This window comes from Hypanus sabinus, chromosome 24 (genome assembly GCF_030144855.1).
Source record: "Hypanus sabinus isolate sHypSab1 chromosome 24, sHypSab1.hap1, whole genome shotgun sequence".
In the NCBI taxonomy this organism is placed as follows: Eukaryota; Metazoa; Chordata; class Chondrichthyes; order Myliobatiformes; family Dasyatidae; genus Hypanus; species Hypanus sabinus.
Window position 1 is genome coordinate 27,861,530 of NC_082729.1, and position 26,788 is coordinate 27,888,317.

The 26,788-nt window shown below is 55.5% G+C and overlaps 1 protein-coding gene across 2 annotated transcripts in view; it reads left to right on the top strand.

Annotated features, from left to right (window-relative positions):
* Nucleotides 1–13,146, top strand: part of LOC132380579 (semaphorin-3F-like) — a 52,306-nt gene extending 39,160 nt beyond the window's left edge. The window contains exons 10-16 of one of the 2 annotated variants that reach the window (XM_059949496.1): nucleotides 6,414–6,636; nucleotides 7,285–7,373; nucleotides 8,447–8,488; nucleotides 9,219–9,373; nucleotides 9,870–9,937; nucleotides 11,531–11,664; nucleotides 12,261–13,146. In XM_059949496.1, the coding sequence (XP_059805479.1) occupies nucleotides 6,414–6,636; nucleotides 7,285–7,373; nucleotides 8,447–8,488; nucleotides 9,219–9,373; nucleotides 9,870–9,937; nucleotides 11,531–11,664; nucleotides 12,261–12,587 (1,038 nt within the window). In that variant the 3' untranslated portion in view covers nucleotides 12,588–13,146. Of the gene's footprint in view, nucleotides 1–6,413; nucleotides 6,637–7,284; nucleotides 7,374–8,446; nucleotides 8,489–9,215; nucleotides 9,374–9,869; nucleotides 9,938–11,530; nucleotides 11,665–12,260 lie in introns of both variants that reach the window. The other variant, XM_059949495.1, reaches the window with a different exon arrangement.
* The last annotated feature ends 13,642 nt before the right edge of the window (nucleotides 13,147–26,788 follow it).

Sequence of the window (26,788 nt, forward strand, 5' to 3'; positions counted from 1 at the left end):
TCTCTAATCCAGACAGCATCCTGGTGAATCTCCTCTGCACCCTCTCTAATACAGACAGCATCCCTGTGAATCTCCTCTGCACCCTCTCTAATACAGACAGCATCCCGGTGAATCTCCTCTGCACCCTCTCTAATCCAGGCAGCTTCCTGGTGAATCTCCCTCTGCACCCTCTCTAATCCGGGCAGCATCCTGGTGAATCTCCTCTGCACCCACTCTAATCCAGGCAGCGTCCTGGTAAATCTCCTCTGCACCCTCTCTAATCCAGGCAGCGTCCTGGTGAATCTCCTCTGCACCCTCTCTAATCCAGGCAGCGTCCTGGTAAATCTCCTCTGCACCCTCTCTAATCCAGGCAGCGTCCTGGTAAATCTCCTCTGCACCCTCTCTAATCCAGGCAGCATCCTGGTGAAGCTCCTCTGCACCCTCTCTAATCCAGACAGCATCCTGGTGAATCTCCTCTGCTCCCTCTCTAATCCAGGCAGCGTCCTGGTAAATCTCCTCTGCACCCTCTCTAATCCAGGCAGCATCCTGGTAAATCTCCTCTGCTCCCTCTCTAATCCAGGCAGCATCCTGGTGAATCTCCTCTGCACCCTCTCTAATCCAGGCAGCATCCTGGTGAATCTCCTCTGCACCCTCTCTAATCCAGGCAGCATCCTGGTGAATCTCCTCTGCACCCTCTCTAATCCAGGCAGCGTCCTGCTGAATCTCCTCTGCACCCTCTCTAATTCAGGCAGCATCCTGGTGAATCTCCTCTGCACCCTCTCTAATCCAGGCAGCGTCCTGGTGAATCTCCTCTGCACCCTCTCTAATCCAGGCAGCGTCCTGGTGAATCTCCTCTGCACCCTCTCTAATCCAGGCAGCATCCCGGTAAATCTCTTCTGCACCCTCGCTAATCAGGCAACATCCTGGTGAATCTCCTCTGCACCCTCTCTAATCCAGTCAGCATCCTGGTGAATCTCCTCTGCACCCTCTCTAATCCAGGCAGCATCCTGGTGAATCTCCTCTGCACCCTCTCTAATCCAGGCAGCATCCCGGTGAATCTCCTCTGCACCCTCTCTAATCCAGGCAGCGTCCTGGTGAATCTCCTCTGCACCCTCTCTAATCCAGACAGCATCCTGGTGAATCTCCTCTGCACCCTCTCTAATCCAGGCAGCATCCTAGTGAATCTCCTCTGCACCCTCTCTAATCCGGACAGCGTCCTGGTGAATCCCGTCTGCACCGTCTCTAATACAGGCAGCATCCTGGTGAATCTCCTCTGCACCCTCTCTAATCCAGGCAGCAACCTGGTGAATCTCCTCTGCACCCTCTCTAATCCAGACAGCATCCTGGTGAATCTCCTCTGCACCCTCTCTAATACAGACAGCATCCCGGTAAATCTCCTCTGCACCCTCTCTAATCCAGGCAGCATCCTGGTGAATCTCCTCTGCACCCTCTCTAATACAGAGAGCATCCCTGTGAATCTCCTTTGCACCCTCTCTAATCCAGGCAGCTTCCTGGTGAATCTCCCTCTGCACCCTCTCTAATCCGTGCAGCATCCTGGTGAATCTCCTCTGCACCCTCTCTAATCCGGGCAGCGTCCTGGTGAATCCCCTCTGCACCCTCTCTAATCCAGGCAGCATCCCAGTGCACCCTTTCTAATACAGGCAGCATCCTGGTGAATCTCCACTGCACCCTCTCTAATCCAGGCAGCGTCCTGGTGAATCTCCTCTGCACCCACTCTAATCCAGGCAGCGTCCTGGTAAATCTCCTCTGCACCCTCTCTAATCCAGGCAGCGTCCTGGTGAATCTCCTCTGCACCCTCTCTAATCCAGGCAGCGTCCTGGTGAATCCCCTCTGCACCCTCTCTAATACAGGCAGCATCCTGGTGAATCTCCTCTGCACCCTCTCTAATCCAGGCAGCAACCTGGTGAATCTCCTCTGCACCCTCTCTAATCCAGACAGCATCCTGGTGAATCTCCTCTGCACCCTCTCTAATACAGACAGCATCCCTGTGAATCTCCTCTGCACCCTCTCTAATACAGACAGCATCCCGGTGAATCTCCTCTGCACCCTCTCTAATCCAGGCAGCTTCCTGGTGAATCTCCCTCTGCACCCTCTCTAATCCGGGCAGCATCCTGGTGAATCTCCTCTGCACCCTCTCTAATCCGGGCAGCGTTCTGGTGAATCTCCTCTGCACCCTCTCTAATCCGGGCAGCGTCCTGGTGAATCCCCTCTGCACCCTCTCTAATCCAGGCAGCATCCCAGTGCACCCTTTCTAATACAGGCAGCATCCTGGTGAATCTCCACTGCACCCTCTCTAATCCAGGCAGCGTCCTGGTGAATCTCCTCTGCACCCACTCTAATCCAGGCAGCGTCCTGGTAAATCTCCTCTGCACCCTCTCTAATCCAGGCAGCGTCCTGGTGAATCTCCTCTGCACCCTCTCTAATCCAGGCAGCGTCCTGGTGAATCCCCTCTGCACCCTCTCTAATACAGGCAGCATCCTGGTGAATCTCCTCTGCACCCTCTCTAATCCAGGCAGCAACCTGGTGAATCTCCTCTGCACCCTCTCTAATCCAGACAGCATCCTGGTGAATCTCCTCTGCACCCTCTCTAATACAGACAGCATCCCGGTAAATCTCCTCTGCACCCTCTCTAATCCAGGCAGCTTCCTGGTGAATCTCCCTCTGCACCCTCTCTAATCCGGGCAGCATCCTGGTGAATCTCCTCTGCACCCTCTCTAATCCGGGCAGCGTTCTGGTGAATCTCCTCTGCACCCTCTCTAATCCAGGCAGCGTCCTGGTGAATCTCCTCTGCACCCTCTCTAATCCGGGCAGCGTCCTGGTGAATCCCCTCTGCACCCTCTCTAATCCAGGCAGCATCCCAGTGCACCCTTTCTAATACAGGCAGCATCCTGGTGAATCTCCACTGCACCCTCTCTAATCCAGGCAGCGTCCTGGTGAATCTCCTCTGCACCCACTCTAATCCAGGCAGCGTCCTGGTAAATCTCCTCTGCACCCTCTCTAATCCAGGCAGCGTCCTGGTGAATCTCCTCTGCACCCTCTCTAATCCAGGCAGCGTCCTGGTGAATCACCTCTGCACCCTCTCTAATACAGGCAGCATCCTGGTGAATCTCCTCTGCAACCTCTCTAATCCAGGCAGCAACCTGGTGAATCTCCTCTGCACCCTCTCTAATCCAGACAGCATCCTGGTGAATCTCCTCTGCACCCTCTCTAATACAGACAGCATCCCTGTGAATCTCCTCTGCACCCTCTCTAATACAGACAGCATCCCGGTGAATCTCCTCTGCACCCTCTCTAATCCAGGCAGCTTCCTGGTGAATCTCCCTCTGCACCCTCTCTAATCCGGGCAGCATCCTGGTGAATCTCCTCTGCACCCACTCTAATCCAGGCAGCGTCCTGGTAAATCTCCTCTGCACCCTCTCTAATCCAGGCAGCGTCCTGGTGAATCTCCTCTGCACCCTCTCTAATCCAGGCAGCGTCCTGGTGAATCCCCTCTGCACCCTCTCTAATACAGGCAGCATCCTGGTGAATCTCCTCTGCACCCTCTCTAATCCAGGCAGCAACCTGGTGAATCTCCTCTGCACCCTCTCTAATCCAGACAGCATCCTGGTGAATCTCCTCTGCACCCTCTCTAATACAGACAGCATCCCGGTAAATCTCCTCTGCACCCTCTCTAATCCAGGCAGCATCCTGGTGAATCTCCTCTGCACCCTCTCTAATACAGACAGCATCCCTGTGAATCTCCTCTGCACCCTCTCTAATACAGACAGCATCCCGGTGAATCTCCTCTGCACCCTCTCTAATCCAGGCAGCTTCCTGGTGAATCTCCCTCTGCACCCTCTCTAATCCGGGCAGCATCCTGGTGAATCTCCTCTGCACCCTCTCTAATCCGGGCAGCGTTCTGGTGAATCCCCTCTGCACCCTCTCTAATCCAGGCAGCATCCTGGTGAATCTCCTCTGCACCCTTTCTAATACAGGCAGCATCCTGGTGAATCTCCACTGCACCCTCTCTAATCCAGGCAGCGTCCTGGTGAATCTCCTCTGCACCCTCTCTAATCCAGGCAGCGTCCTGGTAAATCTCCTCTGCACCCTCTCTAATCCAGGCAGCGTCCTGGTGAATCTCCTCTGCACCCTCTCTAATCCAGGCAGCATCCTGGTGAATCTCCTCTGCACCCTCTCTAATCCAGACAGCATCCTGGTGAATCAACTCTGCACCCTCTCTAATCCAGACAGCATCCTGGTGAATCAACTCTGCACCCTCTCTAATCCAGGCAACATCCCGGTGAATCTCCTCTGCACCCTCTCTAATCCAGACAGCATCCTGGTGAATCTCCTCTGCACTCTCTCTGATCCAGGCAGCGTCCTGGTGAATCTCCTCTGCACCCTCTCTAATCCAGGCAGCGTCCTGCTGAATCTCCTCTGCACCCTCTCTAATCCAGGCAGCGTCCCGGTGAATCTCCTCTGCACCCTCTCTAATCCAGACTGCATCCTGGTGAATCTCCTCTGCACCCTCTCTAATCCAGACAGCATCCTGGTGAATCTCCTCTGCACCCTCTCTAATCCAGGCAGCGTCCCGGTGAATCTCCTCTGCACCCTCTCTAATCCAGGCAGCGTCCTGCTGAATCTCCTCTGCACCCTCTCTAATCCAGGCAGCTTCCTGGTGAATCTCCCTCTGCACCCTCTCTAATCCGGGCAGCATCCTGGTGAATCTCCTCTGCACCCACTCTAATCCAGGTAGCGTCCTGGTAAATCTCCTCTGCACCCTCTCTAATCCAGGCAGCGTCCTGGTGAATCTCCTCTGCACCCTCTCTAATCCAGGCAGCGTCCTGGTGAATCCCCTCTGCACCCTCTCTAATACAGGCAGCATCCTGGTGAATCTCCTCTGCACCCTCTCTAATCCAGGCAGCAACCTGGTGAATCTCCTCTGCACCCTCTCTAATCCAGACAGCATCCTGGTGAATCTCCTCTGCACCCTCTCTAATACAGACAGCATCCCGGTAAATCTCCTCTGCACCCTCTCTAATCCAGGCAGCATCCTGGTGAATCTCCTCTGCACCCTCTCTAATACAGACAGCATCCCTGTGAATCTCCTCTGCACCCTCTCTAATACAGACAGCATCCCGGTGAATCTCCTCTGCACCCTCTCTAATCCAGGCAGCTTCCTGGTGAATCTCCCTCTGCACCCTCTCTAATCCGGGCAGCATCCTGGTGAATCTCCTCTGCACCCTCTCTAATCCGGGCAGCGTTCTGGTGAATCCCCTCTGCACCCTCTCTAATCCAGGCAGCATCCTGGTGAATCTCCTCTGCACCCTTTCTAATACAGGCAGCATCCTGGTGAATCTCCACTGCACCCTCTCTAATCCAGGCAGCGTCCTGGTGAATCTCCTCTGCACCCTCTCTAATCCAGGCAGCGTCCTGGTAAATCTCCTCTGCACCCTCTCTAATCCAGGCAGCGTCCTGGTGAATCTCCTCTGCACCCTCTCTAATCCAGGCAGCATCCTGGTGAATCTCCTCTGCACCCTCTCTAATCCAGACAGCATCCTGGTGAATCAACTCTGCACCCTCTCTAATCCAGACAGCATCCTGGTGAATCAACTCTGCACCCTCTCTAATCCAGGCAACATCCCGGTGAATCTCCTCTGTACCCTCTCTAATCCAGACAGCATCCTGGTGAATCTCCTCTGCACTCTCTCTGATCCAGGCAGCGTCCTGGTGAATCTCCTCTGCACCCTCTCTAATCCAGGCAGCGTCCTGCTGAATCTCCTCTGCACCCTCTCTAATCCAGGCAGCGTCCCGGTGAATCTCCTCTGCACCCTCTCTAATCCAGACTGCATCCTGGTGAATCTCCTCTGCACCCTCTCTAATCCAGACAGCATCCTGGTGAATCTCCTCTGCACCCTCTCTAATCCAGGCAGCGTCCCGGTGAATCTCCTCTGCACCCTCTCTAATCCAGACTGCATCCTGGTGAATCTCCTCTGCACCCTCTCTAATCCAGGCAGCGTCCCGGTGAATCTCCTCTGCACCCTCTCTAATCCAGACTGCATCCTGGTGAATCTCCTCTGCACCCTCTCTAATCCAGGCAGCGTCCTGGTGAATCTCCTCTGCACCCTCTCTAATCCAGACTGCATCCTGGTGAATCTCCTCTGCACCCTCTCTAATCCAGGCAGCGTCCTGGTGAATCTCCTCTGCACCCTCTCTAATCCAGGCAGCGTCCTGCTGAATCTCCTCTGCACCCTCTCTAATCCAGGCAGCGTCCCAGTAAATCTCTTCTCTGCCCTCGCCACTATTTCCGTGTCTGTCCTGTAGCGGGGGAGGATAAAAGGTTTCGTGAGGCCGGTTTCAGCGGTGGTTGAAGGTGCTGACGGAGGGAGGGAGGGAGGCAGTGAGCCGGGGAACTGATCCCTCTGCTCCCTCAGTGCGCAGGGGGCAAGTTCACGCCGGACGTCCGCACCAGCAAGGATTATCGGGACGGCTTCCTTCACTTCGTGCGCACCCACCCGCTGATGTACAACGCGGTGCAGCCCACGCACGGCCGCCCCCTGGTGCTCAGGACCGGTACTCCCTACCGGTTCACTGCCCTGGCCGTCGATCGGGTCGACGCGGTGGACGGGCGTTACGAGGTCCTGTTCCTCGGCACAGGTGGGCGGAGGGGTGGGGAGGAGGGAGGTTGAGGGGGGAGCTCTATGCTACAGGAGAGGCATTGCACACCGGGGGGGGGGGGGACGGTGAGGAGGGAGCTCCGTGGTAGGGAGTGATGGGGGAGTGATATTGTCGAGGGAGCTCTGTCCTGGGGGAGGGGCGTTGAGTAGAGAACTCCATGCTGGGGGAGGGACGGTGAGGAGGGAGCTTTGTGATGGGGCAGGGTTGGTGGGGAGGGATCTCCATGCTGGGGAGGGACGGTGAGGAGGGGGCTTTGTGATGGGGCAGGGTTGGTGGGGAGGGATCTCCATGCTGGGGAGGGACGGTAAGGAGGGGGCTTTGTGATGGGGCAGGGTTGGTGGGGAGGGATCTCCATGCTGGGGGAGGGACGGTGAGGAGGGGGCTTTGTGATGGGGCAGGGTTGGTGGGGAGGGATCTCCATGTTGGGGAGGGGTTGTGAGGAGAGGGCTCCATGCTAGGGGTGGGACAGTGAGGAGGGAACTTTGCACTGGGGGAAGGAGGGTGTGCAGGACACTGTGGAGGGAGCCCTGCACTTTGGGAGTGGCAGTGAGGAGGGAGCTGAGGGAGGTGTGGGGTGATACCTCCACCCTCAAGTTTTGTGTCTGGTCTCCCCACCCCACCCCACAGACCTGGGCACGGTCCAGAAGGTGGTCGTACTGACGGATTCTGAGGGCAAAATGGAGGAAGTGACCCTGGAGGAGGTTCAGGTTTTTCGGGTAAGTGGGTCGGAGATGGATGTTGGGTGGGGGGGGGGAGGTGGCTGGAGATGACCACTGATTTCCAGGTGGTAGTGGGTCTACCAATTCACAGCTGAATTGAGGGGTGGGGTGGAGAGAGTCCCAGGTAGGGGAGGATCTACCAGTGTCATTGGAAATGGGGAGGATCCTTGGATTCCCAGTTGGGGCGTGGAGAGTCTGTTGATTCACGTTTGCGACCGGGGCAGCAGGGAGTCCACCCACCCCCATTTGGGATGGGGAAGATCCACGGATTCCCGGTTGGATTGAGGAGCAGCTGAGAGTCCACCAGCTCCCCGTTGGGCTGGGGAGAGAAGGTTGAGGGTCCACCAGGGACTTGATTCCAAGATGGGCTGGGGGAGTGAGAGGTGATAGTTCACGGATTCTCAGTTGGGGTGGATTGGGGGGGGCGTGAGCCCACTGATTCTTTGTTGGGACGGGGAATGAGGAGAAGCATTCCAGTTGGGATGGGGAGGAAAGTTAGCACTGTGGTGGAGGGGGGGGGAGAAGGGAGCGTTTTGGGGGTTGGGTACGGTGCTGTCTGAGTGGGCAGCTCTGCCCTCGATGGTATCATTCTCCTTGAGAGTTGTTGGAGCCACACTTACCCAGACAAGTTGTGGGAAAGCTAACGTGGTGGATGCGGAGTGCACAGACTAACTCAGCCGGGCAAGTGGGGAGTGTCCGGTCACACTCCTGACTTGTAGACAGGGAAAGGTAATGTGGTGGATGCGGAATGCATGGACTAACTCAGCCGGGCAAGTGGGGAGTGTCCGGTCACACTCCTGACTTGTAGATATGGGAAAGGCCTTGGGATGTTGGGGGAGGCTAAGGACTCCAACCGTTGGCCTGTTCTCGTGGCTGGTCCGGTTGAGTTTCTGGTCCCTGGTGACCCTAGGGACAGTGAATTTTAATCTCTACTGGAAGCTGAGAGGGGGGGTGGAGAGAGAGGGGAGAATGAGAATCCAGCCCCCGTGCTCTCCAGCTCTGGGTGATCTTGGGGTTAGAGGGAGACTCTGTCGTGCTCTAACCCTCTTTAAACCTCTGTGACATTGCAGACTCCCGCGGCGGTGAAGGACATTCAGATCTCCTCGAAACGAGTAAGGACACGGGAACCAGGATTGCACAGGATGGTTGTGGAATGGGGGAGCATTCCTCGCTCTCGCCTCACCCTCCCTCCTATCTGTTCCTTCCCCCCCTCATCACTGCCTCATTCCTCAGTCCCTACCTCCCAGCCGTCTCACCGTTAGACCATAGCAGAATTAGGCCGCTTGGCTCATCATTTCCCTCTCAACACCCCATTCTCCCGACTTCTTCACGTATCCCTTGACACAATCACTGATCAAGAACCCATCGCTTTAAATACACCCCAAAACCTGGCCTCCCTCCATGGTCGTCTGTGGTTTCAAATTCCACAGGGTCACCACCCGCTGGCTGAAGAAATTCCTCCTCATCTCTGTTCGAAAGGGACATCCCTCTGCTCTGAGGCTGCCATAGACTCCCCCACTATAGGAAATGTCCTCTCCGCGTCCACCCTGTCGAGGCCTTTCAATATTCATTGCGTTTCAATGAGATCTCCTGAAGTTTCAACTTCAGCCCAGAGCATGCAAACGCCTTCCCCCCGTTAACCCTTTCATTCCTACGATTGTTCTCATGCACCGTCTCCAACACGTCCCTTCTTAGATCAGGAGACCAGAACTGCTCCCGATACTCGGTGCGCTCTGACCGACGCTTTACGAGAGCTCAGCCCGTTCCCCGTCTCCGCCCCCACCCCCGGGGTGCTAACGCTCTCTCTCTCTCCGCTCCCCTGTCCCCCCGCCCCCACAGCAGCAGCTGTACGTGTCGTCGGAGGTGGGGGTGACGCAGCTCTCCTTGCACCGCTGTGCTCTCTACGGCCGGGGATGTGCCGACTGCTGCCTGGCACGGGACCCCTACTGCGCCTGGGACGGACGGGCCTGTTCCCGGTACAGCCCGGCGGCCAAACGGTGCGTCAATAACGGGGGGGACGGACGGACGGAGAGGTGGGAGGGGAGAGAGTTTACAGGAGGCAGGGAAGGAGAGAACAGAGGGAGGGAAGGGGGAGGAAGGGGACTGAGAAGCGGGAGGGAGGGAGGCTGGGGGAGGATGCGACAGAGAGGGGAGAGAGAAATAGAAGGGATGGGGAGGTGAGGAGAGGCTGGATGGAGGGCGAAGCGAGGAGGGGACAGAGGGTGGAGGGCACGGGTCAGCAAGAGGATAGAAGGTAATCGATGATGGGCAGGGGACAGCGGGGTGGGGCGGAGATGGAGAGTACAGGATGAAGGGAGAGGTATGGACAGGTGGGGGGGAACAGAGGGGTAAGGAGGTGATAGATGGTAGGTGAAGTGGGGACAGAGGGGAATGGACAGGACAGAATGGGGGGATTTAGTGTTGGAGGGGAATCGAGCGAACTACCAAGATAATCAATTCTCTCCTCCTATCTCCCTCCTCCCCCCCCCCCAGTCGGAGCAGACGGCAGGACGTCAGGAATGGTGACCCCATTCGTCAGTGCCAGGGTTTCCACATGAAAGGTAGGGAGCCTGAGAACGCCCCCCAGAAGCGGCGGGGATGGGATCTGTTTCACCAGGTAGAAGGGAACCGTGGGTTACGGAGACGGGATCTGTACACGGTGCTCCCGGTGTGGGTCTGACCCAGGGATACAGAGACGGGATCTGTACATGGTGCTCCCGGTGTGGGTCTGACCCAGCGATATGGAGATGGGAACTGTACACGGTGCTCCCGGTGTGGGTCTGACCCAGGGATAGGGAGATGGGATCTGTACACTGTGCTCTCGGTGTGGGTCTGACCCAGGGATACAGAGATGGGAACTGTGCATGGTGCTCCCAGTGTGGGTCTGACCCAGGGATATGGAGATGGGAATGTACACTGTGCTCCCGGTTTGGGTCTGACTCAGGGTACGGAGATGGGATCTGTACACGGTGCTCCTGGTATGGGTCTGACCCAGGGATACGGAGATGGGAACTGTACACGGTTGTCCCGGTGTGGGTCTGACCCAGGGATACGGAGATGGGAACTGTACACGGTGCTCCCGGTGTGGGTCTGACCCAGGGATACAGAGATGGGATCTGTACACGGTGCTCCCGGTGTGGGTCTGACCCAGGGATACGGAGACGGGATCTGTGCACGGTTGTCCCGGTGTGGGTCTGACCCAGGGATATGGAGATGGGAATGTACACTGTGCTCCCGGTGTGGGCCTGACCCAGGGATACGGAGACGGGAACTGTACACTGTGCTCCCGGTGTGGGTCTGACCCAGGGATAGGGAGATGGGAACTGTACACGGTGCTCCCGGTGTGGGTCTGACCCAGGGATACAGAGACGGGAACTGTACATGGTGTTCCCGGTGTGGGTCTGACCCAGGGATACGGAGATGGGAACTGTACACGGTGCTCCCGGTGTGGGTCTGACCCAGGGATACGGAGATGGGAACTGTACACGGTGCTCCCGGTGTGGGTCTGACCCAGGGATACAGAGATGGGATCTGTACACGGCGCTCCCGGTGTGGGTCTGACCCAGGGATACGGAGACGGGAACTGTACACTGTGCTCCCGGTGTGGGTCTGACCCAGGGATAGGGAGATGGGAACTGTACACGGTGCTCCCGGTGTGGGTCTGACCCAGGGATACAGAGACGGGAACTGTACATGGTGTTCCCGGTGTGGGTCTGACCCAGGGATACGGAGATGGGAACTGTACACGGTGCTCCCGGTGTGGGTCTGACCCAGGGATACGGAGATGGGAACTGTACACGGTGCTCCCGGTGTGGGTCTGACCCAGGGTTACGGAAATGGGAACTGTGCGCGGTGCTCCCGGTGTGTGTCTGACCCAGGAATACAGAGATGGGATCTGTACACGGTGCTCCCGGTGTGGGTCTGACCCAGAGATACGGAGATGGGATCTGTGCACGGTGCTCCCGGTGTGGGTCTGACCCAGGGATACGGAGACGGGATCTGTGCACGGTGCTCCCGGTGTGGGTCTGACCCAGGGATACGGAGACGGGATCTGTGCACGGTGCTCCCGGTCTGATCTAGGGAGGCGGGTACTGTGGGTTGAGTTCCCCGAGGAACGGTGAGCTGTCGGTGACCGGGTTTCTCTCTGCCCGCAGTGGGGAGGCTGGATTCGAACACAGTCCAGTTCGGTGTGGAGGGGAGCAGCACATTCTTGGAGTGCCGGCCGCGATCGCCCAGAGCCACCACCAAGTGGCTGGTGGAGCGGCCACCCGCCGCCCGAAGGAAACTGGTACGAACACTCGGGGCGGGGGGGACGTTGTTGGCGGTGCTGTGAGTGTGGGAGAGGTGGAGGAGCCAGGTTCCCGGTCGATGGAGGGGGCGGAGTGTGCGAAGGGGACCAGGAAGAGGACCGGAGCGGGGTAACAGGTAGTGGAGAGGGTGAGAATGAGTGTGTGTGTGTGTGTGTGTGTGTGTGTGTGTGTGTGTGTGTGTGAGAGAGAGAGAGAGTGAGTCTGACAGCGTAAGGTCTCTGTTAACGTGTCTGTGTGTTTTTCACGCTTTCTCTGCTCTGGGGGAGCTCCGGCTGTTGCTGCTGTTGATCTGTTCTCTCTTTTCCCCGTGACACCCCAACCCTTGCCGATCCCCCTCCCCCTTCCCTCTCCTTCCTCTTCCCTTCACTCCCCCTCTCCAACCCTGCCCCCTCTACCCTCCACTCCGACTTTCTCTAACCCTCTCCTCTCCTCCTCCTCCCTTTTCACTCCAACCCTCTCCCCTACTTCTACCTTCTACTTTCCCGCCCCCTTGCTCTCCCGCTCTCCCTCCCCCCTCCATCTCCACCTCCCAACACTTCTCCTTCCTTCCCTACCCTCACGCCCTGCACCCCAGCTGGGCCGGGAGCCGCGGTTGCTGCGCACGGAACTCGGGCTGCTGCTGCGCTCGCTGGAGCCCCGGGACTCGGCCGTCTACCACTGCATCGCCACCGAGAACGGCTTCAGCCAGACCGTAGCCCGCCTCGAACTGCGGGTTCTGGAGCGGGCGGCGGTGGAGCCCGAGCTCCCAGCGCCGGGTCCCTTCGTCGCCGCCTCCTCCCCGGACCCGGGCAGCCGCCGGTCGGACGGATCCGCCATCGAACGCCTCTGCCAGGACTACTGGCGGGAGCCGCGCACACCGGGCCGGCCCAAGAGAAACACCGACGGCGGGGCCCGGGGCTGAGATCCGGGATCGCCGCTAACGCTCGGTCCACGGAACGGCCGGAGAGCGGGTCTCAGGCCGGGATGTTCGACTGTGGGAGGGGTGGTCGTAGAGATGGGGGCGCGAACGCTCCAGAAACACGAACCCGGGGATGTGGTGTGTGTCTGTAGGTGTCCACTCTCCCCTCCTGTTCCCCCTTTCACCCTCCCTCTCACACTCTCGCCCGTCCGCCCCTCTCCGCCTCCCCCTACCGCCCTCCCCATCTCGTCAACTTTTCTCTAGCTCTTCTCCCGTGTCCCTCCCCGCTCGCCCATACTTATGGGATCTTGCTGTGTAGATATCCGTCACATGGTGGAGGGGGTGGGGCCGGACGTTAGGTTGGGCAGGATTGGCTCCTGTGGACGTGCTGCATTCTGAAGGGGCGGGGGGTGGGGGGCACCACCTTCCGAACCTCACCTGTCCACGAGGGGGCGCAAAGTCAGCTGAAACCTCCGTCCTCCCACCATCCCCGAGGACACCATCACACCTCCACGTGAAGGATTCCGCAGGGGGCAACAGTTAAATAAATTACATGGTTTCAGTTCTGGAGTTCGCTTTTCTGCCTGTCCGATCGCTGAGGTTCGCCCCTTGGGTTACTGTGCTTGATGAGGGTGCGAGGCTGGTTTGTGGAAGCCCTAAGGGGTGGGGTGGGGGGTCCTGTGGTGAGAAGACCCCAGGGTCTTTCCCCTTTCTACCTGTCAGGAGTGTGACAGGCCATTCCACGCTTGCCCAGGTCCGCCACGTTCACCTCCCCCTCCCCCGCCCCTGTCTAGAACAGGCCATTCGGCCCGCAATGATATGCCGACCTTAGTGCCCAAGCTAAATCCAGCCCTCCATTTTTCCGTCATTCTGAGTTTCACAAATGCCCCCAGTGTATATGCCTCAGTCACCACCCTGGCTGAGAGTTTCATGCATTCGTTCCTTTTTGAAAAACAAACGTAGCTCTGCCACCACCCTCACACTTTCCTCCAATCTCCTTAAAATTATGCTAATTTACACAAAATGCAGGAGCTGGAGGAACTCAGCTCCCTGGTGTCAACTGTTTACGCTTTCTATGGATGCTGCCTGGCCCGCTGAGTCCCTCCAGCAATGTGTGCGTGTGTCGCCATAATTTAAAGGTGATTGGAGGAAAGTTTAAGGGAGACGGCAGAGCATCTTGCAGATTCACTCTTCATGATGTCCGATTACATTAGACAATTCTGCAGTGGCAAAATGTCTCCTGTCATCTCCTTCGCTCTGAAGAGAAAAGCCCGTCTTCACTCAGCCTATCATCACACGACGTGTCCTCCAATCCAGGCAGCGTCCTGGTGAATCTCCTCTGCACCCTCTCTAATCCAGGCAGCGACCTGGTGAATCTCCTCTGCACCCTCTCTAATCCAGGCAGCGTCCTGGTGAATCTCCTCTGCACCCTCTCTAATCCAGGCAGCGTCCTGGTGAATCTCCTCTGCACCCTCTCTAATCCAGGCAGTGTCCTGGTGAATCTCCTCTGCACCCTCTCTAATCCAGGCAGCGTCCTGGTGAATCTCCTCTGCACCCTCTCTAATCCTGGTGAATCTCCTCTGCACCCTCTCTAATCCCGGTGAATCTCCTCTGCACCCTCTCCAATCCAGGCAGCGTCCTGCTGAATCTCCACTGCACCCTCTCCAATCCAGGCAGCGTCCTGCTGAATCTCCTCTGCACCCTCTCCAATCCAGGCAGCGTCCTGCTGAATCTCCTCTACACCATCTCTAATCCAGGCAGCGTCCTGCTGAATCTCCTCTGCACCCTCTCCAATCCAGGCAGCGTCCTGCTGAATCACCTCTGCACCCTCTCTAATCCAGTCAGCATCCTGGTGAATCACCTCTGCACCCTCACTAATCCAGTCAGCATCCTGGTGAATCTCCTCTGCACCCTCTCTAATCCAGGCAGCGTCCTGGTGAATCTCCTCTGCACCCTCTCTAATCCTGGTGAATCTCCTCTGCACCCTCTCTAATCCCGGTGAATCTCCTCTGCACCCTCTCCAATCCAGGCAGCGTCCTGCTGAATCTCCACTGCACCCTCTCCAATCCAGGCAGCGTCCTGCTGAATCTCCTCTGCACCCTCTCCAATCCAGGCAGCGTCCTGCTGAATCTCCTCTACACCCTCTCTAATCCAGGCAGCGTCCTGCTGAATCTCCTCTGCACCCTCTCCAATCCAGGCAGCGTCCTGCTGAATCACCTCTGCACCCTCTCTAATCCAGTCAGCATCCTGGTGAATCACCTCTGCACCCTCACTAATCCAGTCAGCATCCTGGTGAATCTCCTCTGCACCCTCTCCAATCCAGGCAGCGTCCCGGTGAATCTCCTCTGCACCCTCTCCAATCCAGGCAGCGTCCCGGTGAATCTCCTCTGCACCCTCTCTAATCCAGGCAGCATCCCGGTGAATCTCCTCTGCACCCTCTCCAATCCAGGCAGCGTCCTGCTGAATCTCCTCTGCACCCTCTCTAATCCAGGCAGCGTCCTGCTGAATCTCCTCTGCACCCTCTCTAATCCAGGCAGCGTCCTGCTGAATCTCCTCTGCACCCTCTCTAATCCAGGCAGCGTCCTGCTGAATCTCCTCTGCACCCTCTCCAATCCAGGCAGCGTCCTGCTGAATCTCGTCTGCACCCTCTCTAATCCAGGCAGCGTCCTGCTGAAACTCCTCTGCACCCTCTCTAATCCAGGCAGCGTCCTGCTGAATCTCCTCTGCACCCTCTCCAATCCAGGCAGCGTCCTGCTGAATCTCGTCTGCACCCTCTCTAATCCAGGCAGCGTCCTGCTGAATCTCCTCTGCACCCTCTCTAATCCAGGCAGCGTCCTGCTGAATCTCCTCTGCACCCTCTCTAATCCAGGCAGCGTCCTGCTGAATCTCCTCTGCACCCTCTCCAATCCAGGCAGCATACCGCTGAATCTCCTCTGCACCCTCTCCAATCCAGGCAGCGTCCTGCTGAATCTCCTCTGCACCCTCTCTAATCCAGGCATCATCCTGGTGAATCTCCTCCGCACCCTCTCTAATCCAGGCAGCGTCCCGCTGAATCCCCTCTGCTCCCGCTCTAATCCAGGCAGCGTCCTGGTGAATCCCCTCTGCACCCTCTCTAATCCAGGCAGCGTCTTGGTGAATCTCCTCTGCATTCTCTCTAAACCAGACAGCATCCTGGTGAATCTCCTCTGCACCCTCTCTAATCCAGGCAGCGTCCCGCTGAATCCCCTCTGCTCCCTCTCTAATCCAGGCAGCGTTTTGGTGAATCCCCTCTGCACCCTCTCTAATCCAGGCAGCAACCTGGTGAACCTCCTCCGCACCGTCTCTAATCCAGGCAGCGTCCCGCTGAATCCCCTCTGCTCCCTCTCTAATCCAGGCAGCGTCCTGGTGAATCCCCTCTGCACCCTCTCTAATCCGGGCAGCGTCATGGTGAATCCCCTCTACACTCTCTATAATCCAGCTAGCGTCCTGGTGAATCCGCTCTGCACCCTCTCTAATCCAGGCAGCGTCTTGGTGAATCTCCTCTGCATTCTCTCTAAACCAGACAGCATCCTGGTGAATCTCCTCTGCACCCTCTCTAATCCAGGCAGCGTCCCGGTGAATCACCTCTGCACCCTCTCTAATCCAGGCTGCATCCCGGTGAATCTCCTCTGCACCCTCTCTAAACCAGACAGCATCCTGGTGAATCTCCTCTGCACTCTCTCTAATCCAGGCAGCGTCCCGATGAATCACCTCTGCACCCTCTCTAATCTAGGCAACATTCCGGTGAATCTCCTCTGCACCCTCTCTAATCCAGGCTGCTTCCCGGTGAATCTCCTCTGCACCCTCTCTAATCCAGGCATCATCCTGGTGAATTCCCTCTACACCCTCTCTAATCCAGTCAGCGTCCTGGTGAATCCCCTCTGCACCCACTCTAATCCAGGCAGCGTCCTGGTGAATCCCCTCTGCACCCTCTCTAATCCAGGCATCATCCTGCTGAAATACCTCTACACCCTCTCTAATCCAGGCAGCGTCCTGGTGAATTCCCTCTACACCCTCTCTAATCCAGTCAGCGTCCTGGTGAATCTCCTCTGCACCCTCTTTAATCCAGTCAGCATCCTGGTGAATCCCCTCTGCACCCTCTCTAATTCAGGCAGCATCCTAGTGAATCTCCTCTGCACCCTCTCTAATCCAGGCATCATCCTGCTGAATCTCCTCTGCACCCTCTCTAATCCAGGCAGCATCCTGGTGAATCTCTGCTGCACCCTCTCTAATCCAGGCAGCATCCCGGTGAATCCCCTCTGCACCCTCTCTAATCCAGGCAGCATCCTAGTGAATCTCGTCTGCTCCCTCTCTAATCCAGGCAGCATCCTGGTGAATCCCCTCTGCACCCTCCCTAATCCTGGTGAATCTCCTCTGCACCCTCTCTAATCCAGGCAGCGTCCTGCTGAATCTCCTCTGCACCCTCTCTAATCCAGGCAGAGTCCTGCTGAATCTCTTCTGCACCCTCTCTAATCCAGGCAGCATCCCGCTGAATCCCCTCTGCACCCTATCTAATCCTGGTGAATCTCCTCTGCACCCTCTCTAATCCAGGCAGCATCCTGGTGAATCTCCCCTGCACACTCTCTAATCCAGGCAGCATCCTGGTGAATCTCCTCCGCACCCTCTCTAATCCAGGCAGCGTCCCACTGAATCCCCTCTGCTCCCTCTCTAATCCAGGCAGCGTCCTGGTGAATCCCCTCTGCACCCTCTCTAATCCAGGCAGCATCCTGGTGAATCTCCTCCGCACCCTCTCTAATCCAGGCAGCGTCCCGCTGAATCCCCTCTGCTCCCTCTCTAATCCAGGCAGCGTCCTGGTGAATCCCCTCTGCACCCTCTCTAATCCAGGCAGCATCCTGGTGAATCTCCTCCGCACCCTCTCTAATCCAGGCAGCGTCCCGCTGAATCCCCTCTGCTCCCTCTCTAATCCAGGCAGCGTCCTGGTGAATCCCCTCTACACCCTCTCTAATCCGGGCAGCGTCATGGTGAATCCCCTCTACACTCTCTATAATCCAGCTAGCGTCCTGGTGAATCCCCTCTGCACCCTCTCTAATCCAGGCAGCGTCTTGGTGAATCTCCTCTGCATTCTCTCTAAACCAGACAGCATCCTGGTGAATCTCCTCTGCACCCTCTCTAATGCAGGCAGCGTCCCGGTGAATCACCTCTGCACCCTCTCTAAACCAGACAGCATCCTGGTGAATCCCCTCTGCACCCTCTCTAATCCAGGCAGCATCCTGGTGAATCTCCTCCGCACCCTCTCTAATCCAGGCAGCGTCCCGCTGAATCCCCTCTGCTCCCTCTCTAATCCAGGCAGCGTCCTGGTGAATCCCCTCTGCACCCTCTCTAATCCAGGCAGCATCCTGGTGAATCTCCTCCGCACCCTCTCTAATCCAGGCAGCGTCCCGCTGAATCCCCTCTGCTCCCTCTCTAATCCAGGCAGCGTCCTGGTGAATCCCCTCTACACCCTCTCTAATCCGGGCAGCGTCATGGTGAATCCCCTCTACACTCTCTATAATCCAGCTAGCGTCCTGGTGAATCCCCTCTGCACCCTCTCTAATCCAGGCAGCGTCTTGGTGAATCTCCTCTGCATTCTCTCTAAACCAGACAGCATCCTGGTGAATCTCCTCTGCACCCTCTCTAATGCAGGCAGCGTCCCGGTGAATCACCTCTGCACCCTCTCTAAACCAGACAGCATCCTGGTGAATCTCCTCTGCACCCTCTCTATTCCAGGCAGCGTCTTGGTGAATCTCCTCTGCATTCTCTCTAAACCAGACAGCATCCTGGTGAATCTCCTCTGCGCTCTCTCTAATCCAGGCAGCGTCCCGATGAATCACCTCTGCACCCTCTCTAATCTAGGCAGCATTCCGGTGAATCTCCTCTGCACCCTCTCTAATCCAGGCTGCTTCCCGGTGAATCTCCTCTGCACCCTCTCTAATCCAGGCATCATCCTGGTGAATTCCCTCTACACCCTCTCTAATCCAGGCAGCGTCCTGGTGAATCCCCTCTGCACCCTCTCTAATCCAGGCAGCGTCCTGGTGAATCCCCTCTGCACCCTCTCTAATCCAGGCATCATCCTGCTGAATCCCCTCTACACACTCCCTAATCCAGGCAGTCCTGGTGAATTCCCTCTACACCCTCTCTAATCCAGTCAGCGTCCTGGTGAATCTCCTCTGCACCCTCTTTAATCCAGTCAGCATCCTGGTGAATCCCCTCTGCACCCTCTCTAATCCAGTCAGCATCCTGGTGAATCCCCTCTGCACCCTCTCTAATCCAGTCAGCGTCCCGGTGAATCACCTCTGCACCCTCTCTAATCCAGGCAGCATCCTGGTAAATCTCTTCTGCACCCTCTCTAATCCAGGCAGCATCCCGGTGAAACCCCTCTGCACCCTCTCTAATCCAGGCAGCATCCTAGTGAATCTCGTCTGCACCCTCTCTAATCCAGGCAGCATCCTGGTGAATCCCCTCTGCACCCTCTCTAATCCTGGTGAATCTCCTCTGCACCCTCTCTAATCCAGGCAGCGTCCTGCTGAATCTCCTCTGCACCCTCTCTAATCCAGGCAGCGTCCTGCTGAATCTCCTCTGCACCATCTCTAATCCAGGCAGCATCTTGGTGAATCTCCTCTGCACCCTCTCTAATCCAGGCAGCATCCCGCTGAATCCTCTCTGCACCCTCTCTAATCCAGGCACCTTCCTGGAGAATCTCCTCCGCACCCTCTCTAATCCAGGCAGCGTCCTGGTGAATCCCCTCTGCACCCTCTCTAATCCAGGCAGCATCCTGGTGAATCCCCTCTACATCCTCTCTAATCCGGGCAGCTTCATGGTGAATCTCCTCTGCATTCTCTCTAAACCAGACAGCATCCTGGTGAATCTCCTCTGCACCCTCTCTAATCCAGGCAGCGTCCCGGTGAATCTCCTCTGCACCCTCTCTAATCCAGGCTGCATCCCGGTGAATCTCCTCTGCACCCTCTCTAAACCAGACAGCATCCTGGTGAATCTCCTCTGCACTCTCTCTAATCCAGGCAGCGTCCCGATGAATCACCTCTGCACCCTCTCTAATCTAGGCAGCATCCCGGTGAATCTCCTCTGCACCCTCTCTAATCCAGGCTGCATCCCGGTGAATCTCCTCTGCACCCTCTCTAATCCAGGCATCATCCTGGTGAATTCCCTCTACACCCTCTCTAATCCAGGCAGCGTCCTGGTGAATCCCCTCTGCACCCTCTCTAATCCAGGCAGCGTCCTGGTGAATCCCCTCTGCACCCTCTTTAATCCAGTCAGCATCCTGGTGAATCCCCTCTGCACCCTCTCTAATCCAGTCAGCATCCTGGTGAATCCCCTCTGCACCCTCTCTAATCCAGTCAGCGTCCCGGTGAATCTCCTCTGCACCCTCTCTAATCCTGGCAGCGTCCTGGTGAATCACCTCTGCACCCTCTCTAAACCAGGCATCATCCTGGTGAATCTCCTCTGCACCCTCTCTAATCCAGGCAGCATCCTGGTGAATCACCTCTGCACCCTCTCTAATCCAGGCAGCATCCTAGTGAATCTCCTCTGCACCCTCTCTAATCCAGGCATCATCCTGCTGAATCACCTCTGCACCCTCTCTAAAGCTTCCACATCCTTCCTATAATGAGGTGACCAGAACTGAACAGAATATTCCAGGAGTGGTCTAATCCCGGGTTTTATGGAAGGGCAACACAGCTTCTTAACCACTCCGTCAGGTTACACCACAACACTGTGGGATCTGTGGGCGTGGACCCCCAAGTTCCCTCTGCCCTGTCACACTGCTTTCAAATTCAACCTTCCAAAGTGAAACACTTCGCACTTTCCATATGAACTCCGTCTGCCCTGTGTCCTATAATTGCCCCACTGTAACATTCTATGATTTGCATAGCTCAAATCCTCCCTCCCAATTCATTTATAAAATCACAAGGAGTGTGTGTGTGTGTGTGTGTGTGTGTGTGTGTGTGGGGGGGGCAGTTCCCCATGGAGCACCACTGATTACCCACCTCCGGGCAGAATACACTCCAGTCGATGGCAACCAATTCTGAATCCACGCAGCCAGGTTTCCCTGGGTCCCAAGCCTCCTATCTTTGTGAATGAGGCTACCATGGGAATCCTTGTCAAATGCCTTGCTAACATTCATATGCACATCCGCTGCTCGATCTTCATCAATGGGGCTTGTCACTTCTTCGAGAATTCAATCGGGATCTTGAAGCACGAGGTATCCCTGAGCAGACTCTGCCTCTCCAGATGCTCGTCAATCCCGTCTCCTGTTCACCGTCTACCGTTCCCAGCAATATCCCTCCTCCCTTTCTCGAACAAAAGGATAACTTTAGCCACCGTCCAATCATCTGCTTCTGCTCCTGTGGCCAGCGAGGAGACAAAGATAATTTCGAAAGGCACAATAATCTCTTCCCTCGCTTCCTGTACCAACCTAGGGTATATCCTGCCCGGCCCCGGGAACTTATCGGTGCTAACTTTGAGGAGTTCCAGCACATTCTCTTCCTGAACGTCGACACGTTCTGATAACATCAGCCTGCTTTACGCTGTGCTCGCCATCAGGAAGGTCCCTCTCTCTTGGGGGGGGGGGTCCCTGAGCCCCTGGGTAGAGGGGTGCATGGCATAAAAAAGGTTGGAAGCCCCTCTACTGAACCAAAGTATCACCCCAACCTCCTCCGACTTTAGGCACCTGTTGTCCCTGATTGGTCCTACCCTCAATCTAGTCAATTCGTCCCACCTGTAGAACGCCTTGGCGTTTCCCTCACATGCACCTGCTTCTCAAACCGTTTTCTGTTCGTGGCCCTCTTGTGACTTTCATTTACCTCTGAGCCACCCCCTCCCACCCTCCACAGTCTCCGTTAGTTGCTAAAGTTTTTTTTGGTCAGCTGTACTAATTCTAATATACAGTTAATATTTATGTTTTAACAGGTTGTAGGTATTGTATGTTAAATATAATGTTACGGGTGTATATGAAAAATAAAACTATTTCAAAGCTCTGGGCTAGAATCTTTTATTTACAATATTTATAATATAATTTTCTTCCAACCAGCGATGAAAAAACACTTAATGTTGTTACTTTGGGTATTTAGTGAGATCTCTGCGACTGAGGTTTTGAATATCTTGTCGCAACTTGGTTAAAGATAAATCGAAGGATATTCTTTTCACAACAGAGCTTTTGACAGCAGGTGAACAGCTTATCGAAAACCAGGTCCCACTAAACGTGAGGCCTCCGTAGGTCAGGGTCGGCCGTGGTCCGAGCGGCAGCACCCCGCTGACGTCTCCGCGCATCTGATGGACGGCAGAGGCGATACAGCTTGGCACCAATGGAGGTCACGGGAGTTGCGGGCCAGCACTGGCCTCAGGGACAACAGCTCCGGCCTCCCCTGTGAGCGGGTACACCCGCAGGTCTCAGATCGGAGCTTCCCCTTCTTCTAGCCGGCTGACAAGGCCCATTTACCTGAAGGGGGCTGGTTTTAGGGCGCAGTGTCGGTAGAAACGGTCAGCGGCTGAGCCACACGTGAAGGCCGGGAGGTGGACATGATTGTCGCACGCCACTGGGAGCATTTGACGGCCAGCGTTGCTCCACGCCCACCCCTGATATCACTGACTTCAGAAGCCAGCGAGATGAGGTGGGAAATCCAATTCTTATTTTTTAAAAAACGTTGCTTTCTCCCAGAGCTGCGGGAACCTATGTTGAACATCACCAGTCACCCAGGAGTCTTGCTTGAGCTGTTCTATCACTCTGCAGATCAGTGAGACTTTCTCGACACGTGGTGCCAACATCTCTCGCGGTCACCCCGTCCCCACCTCCCCGTTGGGCTTGGAGGCTTGTGTGACCCGGAGAGCTACGTTGGCCGGAGTCGGGGCTTTATGTTTTGGTAGGGTCGCCCACGCTAGAGGCCAGACTAAGAGAGGTTCGATGGTGTAGCCGGGACTGACAGGAGGCTGCAGGGTGAACGCCCCCGGGAACGGAGGGCCTTCCCTGCTGCCCCAGGCGCCGGCGGCGTGGCGGGCAGTGACACACGCCCGATCTCCCACGCCGAAATTCCGCCCCGCGGCCGAGTTGTTCCCTATGAAACACGGTCGCAGACAAGAACGGGTCTGCAGAGGCTGGAAAATCCGAGCGCACAAAATGCCGGCGGAACTCAGCGGGTCGGCAGCATCTGTGGAAACAGGTAACGTTGCGGTCCGAGACCCTCGCTCAGCTCTTCCGTCAGAGATCACCTCCCTGAGGAGGCAGTTCCAGTGTTCCGAGGAACGCGGTAATAAATGCTTCGCTTGATATGAGATGGCGGTCCTCCCTATAGTTTGTTTAATATGTCCGACAGGTAAAATATGTCGGATTTAACAGGGAAAATTTGTTCTCCAAACTGCTTATCACTGAGAAAGCGGCTCCAGGCTTCTCGCATTAATCACCCAGGGTTTGTGGTGTGGGACACCTGGCGACTCACGCCTGTCTTTCAGTTGGGATTCGCTGCGGCTGAACGTGTAACGACAGATAACAAAGTAATGGCCGGTAGGGGACGTCGCTGGCTCATGCCCGCCTGCAATGCATCCCCAGCGCGGGAGTGGAGCACATGAACGGTGATCTGTGCGTCGTCAACCGGGAGCAGGAGATGCCGACCATTCTTCCGATCAAGTCCATTTCAGCCGGTGCGGGCAGACAATCTCTGCCTCTCGTAAAGACACTGCCCAGAAGAAGGCAAACGGCAAACCCGTGGAATAATTTGCCAGGAACAATCATGTTCAAGGGTAGACCATGTTTGCCCCGACAGGGTGCGACGTGAGCCTATCGAGGTGGGCTGGCCGCTCGCTCTGCAGGACCGACCCTCCCCCTGGCGTTTTGGGGTCCGCAAAGAATGGGCCGTCACAGAGTCTCCGGATCAGGCGGCCGGACCCGCGGGACTGAGGCTGCGCCGCAGAGCGCGGAGTCACAGTCAAACGTCACCGGATGCTGCCGACCAGGGTCTGACGTCACCGTTTTCGTTGGGAAAGTCACCGCGCTGCTGTGTCTATCGTCATTTCTTCCTGCTCAGCGGGAGCGGGCCGGGTTTGGCACGAACCTGCGAGAGGAATCCTAAAGAGGACCCTCTCGCCTTGGGGCATCCACTGCTGATGGGGTCACGGTGCACTTGCCTTGACCACAGTGAGGACTCGCACTTGTGTCGGGCTCTCAACTCATCATCTTCTTTAACCCCGTCTTGGGATCTGGTCGTCCTCGCTAGTACGGTGAAGTGCCCTGGGCTGCCTCACAGCACCGAGTCCGTGGCTTTCTGCGAGACAGCAGGTGCAGATACCCACTCCGAAAGTAAGCCCGTTGTAGCGATAAAGCCCTTTGTGAGTGAGAAACACTTCGGATTCTCCTTCCACCCTCATCCTCAGTGAACTCAACTTTGCTGACGAGCTTCCCTCCAGACCGGTTTGCAAGGCGTCCTCTAGCCAGGCCAGAGGGTATTCCTTTACTTCCGGAACTGGGCTGACAGTGACCTTAAAATCACCTCTGATCTTGACAGTCTATCTGCGGGGACCACTGGCATTGCCCACTGGCTCTGTTCAAGCTGCAGATGATCTAGCTCACCGGCTACTTCATCACAGGTGGTATAGGGAAACAGACGGGCATTGTAAGACTTGGGTGTGGTGTTTTCATTTAGCACTATTTTACCCTCAATGTACCAGAGGGTAAGCAAGAGGGGGTACCAAGAGGGGGTGGATATAAAGGAGATGCGCAGGGTGAGGTTATCCAAGTCAAATCAAGGCAAGTCGCTTTCAACCATAAACTGCTGGTACAGTACACAGTAAAAATGAAACAACGTTCCTTCAGGACCCTGGTGCTACATGAAACAACACAAACCTACACTAGACTACGTGAGACAGCACAAAACTACACTAGACTATGTGAGACAGTACAAAACTACACTAGACTATGTGAGACAGCACAAAACTACACTGGACTATGTGAGACAGTACAAAACTACACTAAACTATGTGAGACAGCACAAAACTACACTAGACTATGTGAGACAGTACAAAACTACACTAAACTATGTGAGACAGTACAAAACTACACTAGACTATGTGAGACAGCACAAAACTACACTAGACTATGTGAGACAGTACAAAACTACACTAGACTATGTGAGACAGTACAAAACTACACTAGACTATGTGAGACGGCACAAAACTACACTAGACTACACTAGACTATGTGAGACAGCACAAACCTACACTAGACTATGTGAGACAGTACAAAACTACACTAGACTATGTGAGACAGCACAAACCTACACTAGACTATGTGAGACAGCACAAAACTACACTAGACTATGTGAGACAGTACAAAACTACACTAGACTATGTGAGACAGTACAAAACTACACTAGACTATGTGAGACAGCACAAAACTACACTAGACTATGTGAGACAGTACAAAACTACACTAGACTATGTGAGACAGTACAAAACTACACTAGACTATGTGAGACAGCACAAAACTACACTAGACTATGTGAGACAGTACAAAACTACACTAGACTATGTGAGACAGTACAAAACTACACTAGACTATGTGAGACGGCACAAAACTACACTAGACTACACTAGACTATGTGAGACAGCACAAACCTACACTAGACTATGTGAGACAGCACAAACCTACACTAGACTATGTGAGACAGCACAAACCTACACTAGACTATGTGAGACAGTACAAAACTACACTAGACTATGTGAGACAGTACAAAACGACACTAGACTACATAAAAAGAACACAAAAACTGCACTAGATTACAGACCTACACAGGACTACATAAAGTGCACAATAATTAATTAATAAACAAGCCAATAGGCAGAGTAGAGGACAATTTACAATATAATAATAAATGATGTAGATGTCAGTCTAGACTCTGGGTATTGAGGAGTCTGATGGCCTGGGGGAAGGAACTGTTGCACAGTCTGGTCGTGAGAGCCCGAATGCTTCGGGACCTTTTACCGGATGGCAGGAGGGATCGTTACACAGAGGGGCGGTGAGGTTGAGCAACTTTCTGCAGGTGCACCGTGACTGGTTGGTGTGGAGGCTGTAGTGTGCCTGAGGGCTGCTGAAAGATGGATATTCAGCCAGGTCCGCCTGCCCTCCGTCGAGGACATTTTCAACAAGCAACGCCTCCAGGAGTCCGCATCCATCATTGAGGACCCTAACGGCCCGGGACATGCCCTCTTCTCATTGCTACCTTCAGGGGGGTGGTTAGGAGCCTGAAGACCCACACTCCATGGTTCAGGAGCAGCTTCCTCGCTTCTGCCATCTGTTTTCAGAACGGTCCGTGAACACCCCCTCACGATTCCTCTTCTGCACTGTTTAGTTTTGTAACTTACAGTAATTTTACATCCGCTGCCACAGAACATTTTTAAAAATGAAATTAATAAACCTGATTCTGAGGCACAATTGAGGCTTTTAAGAGGCTCCTGGACAGGCACCTGAGTGTGCAGGGAGGGACACGGACTCCAGGCTGAAGGGCCTCTCTGTACTGTATAGCTACCTGAAGGCTGAAGCGATCAGTATCATTCAGCCTCATCATCTCGATTGTAGAGACCAGACTACAGGCCCTTCAGCCCACAATGTTGTGCTGACCATGTAACCTTCTCCAGGATCAATGTAACCCTTCGCCCCCACATTACACTCCATTTTTGTTTTACCCACGTGCCTATCTAAGAGTCTCTTAAGTGTCCCTAATGTATCAGTCTCTACCGCAATCCTCCCCCCCCACACACACTCTGTGCTTCATGCACCCACCCCTCTGCGTAAAACAAAACAACTACCTACCCCCAATCCCCCCGCAGATGACGCAAGGGCTGTTGAAGCTGTGGGTGTTTGTTGTAGGTTGTGACAGGACGTTGACGGTGGAGAGAGCTGGGCTGAGAAGTGGCAGATGGAGTTCAAACGGGTGAAGGGTGATGAAGGTGGGGTTCAGGGCTCACGGCAAGATCCTTGGCTGTGTGGAGGGATCTTGGGGTCCCTTGCTGTGCAAGTTGATTGGGTGGTGAGGGGGACGATTGGTTTTCATTAGTCGGGGACAGAGTTCAAGAGTTGTGAGGTAATGTTGCAACTCTATAAAACTCCGGTTAGACCGCACCAGGAGTATCGTGTTCAGTTCTGGTCGCCTCATTATAGGAAGGGTGTGGAGGCTTTAGAGAGGGTT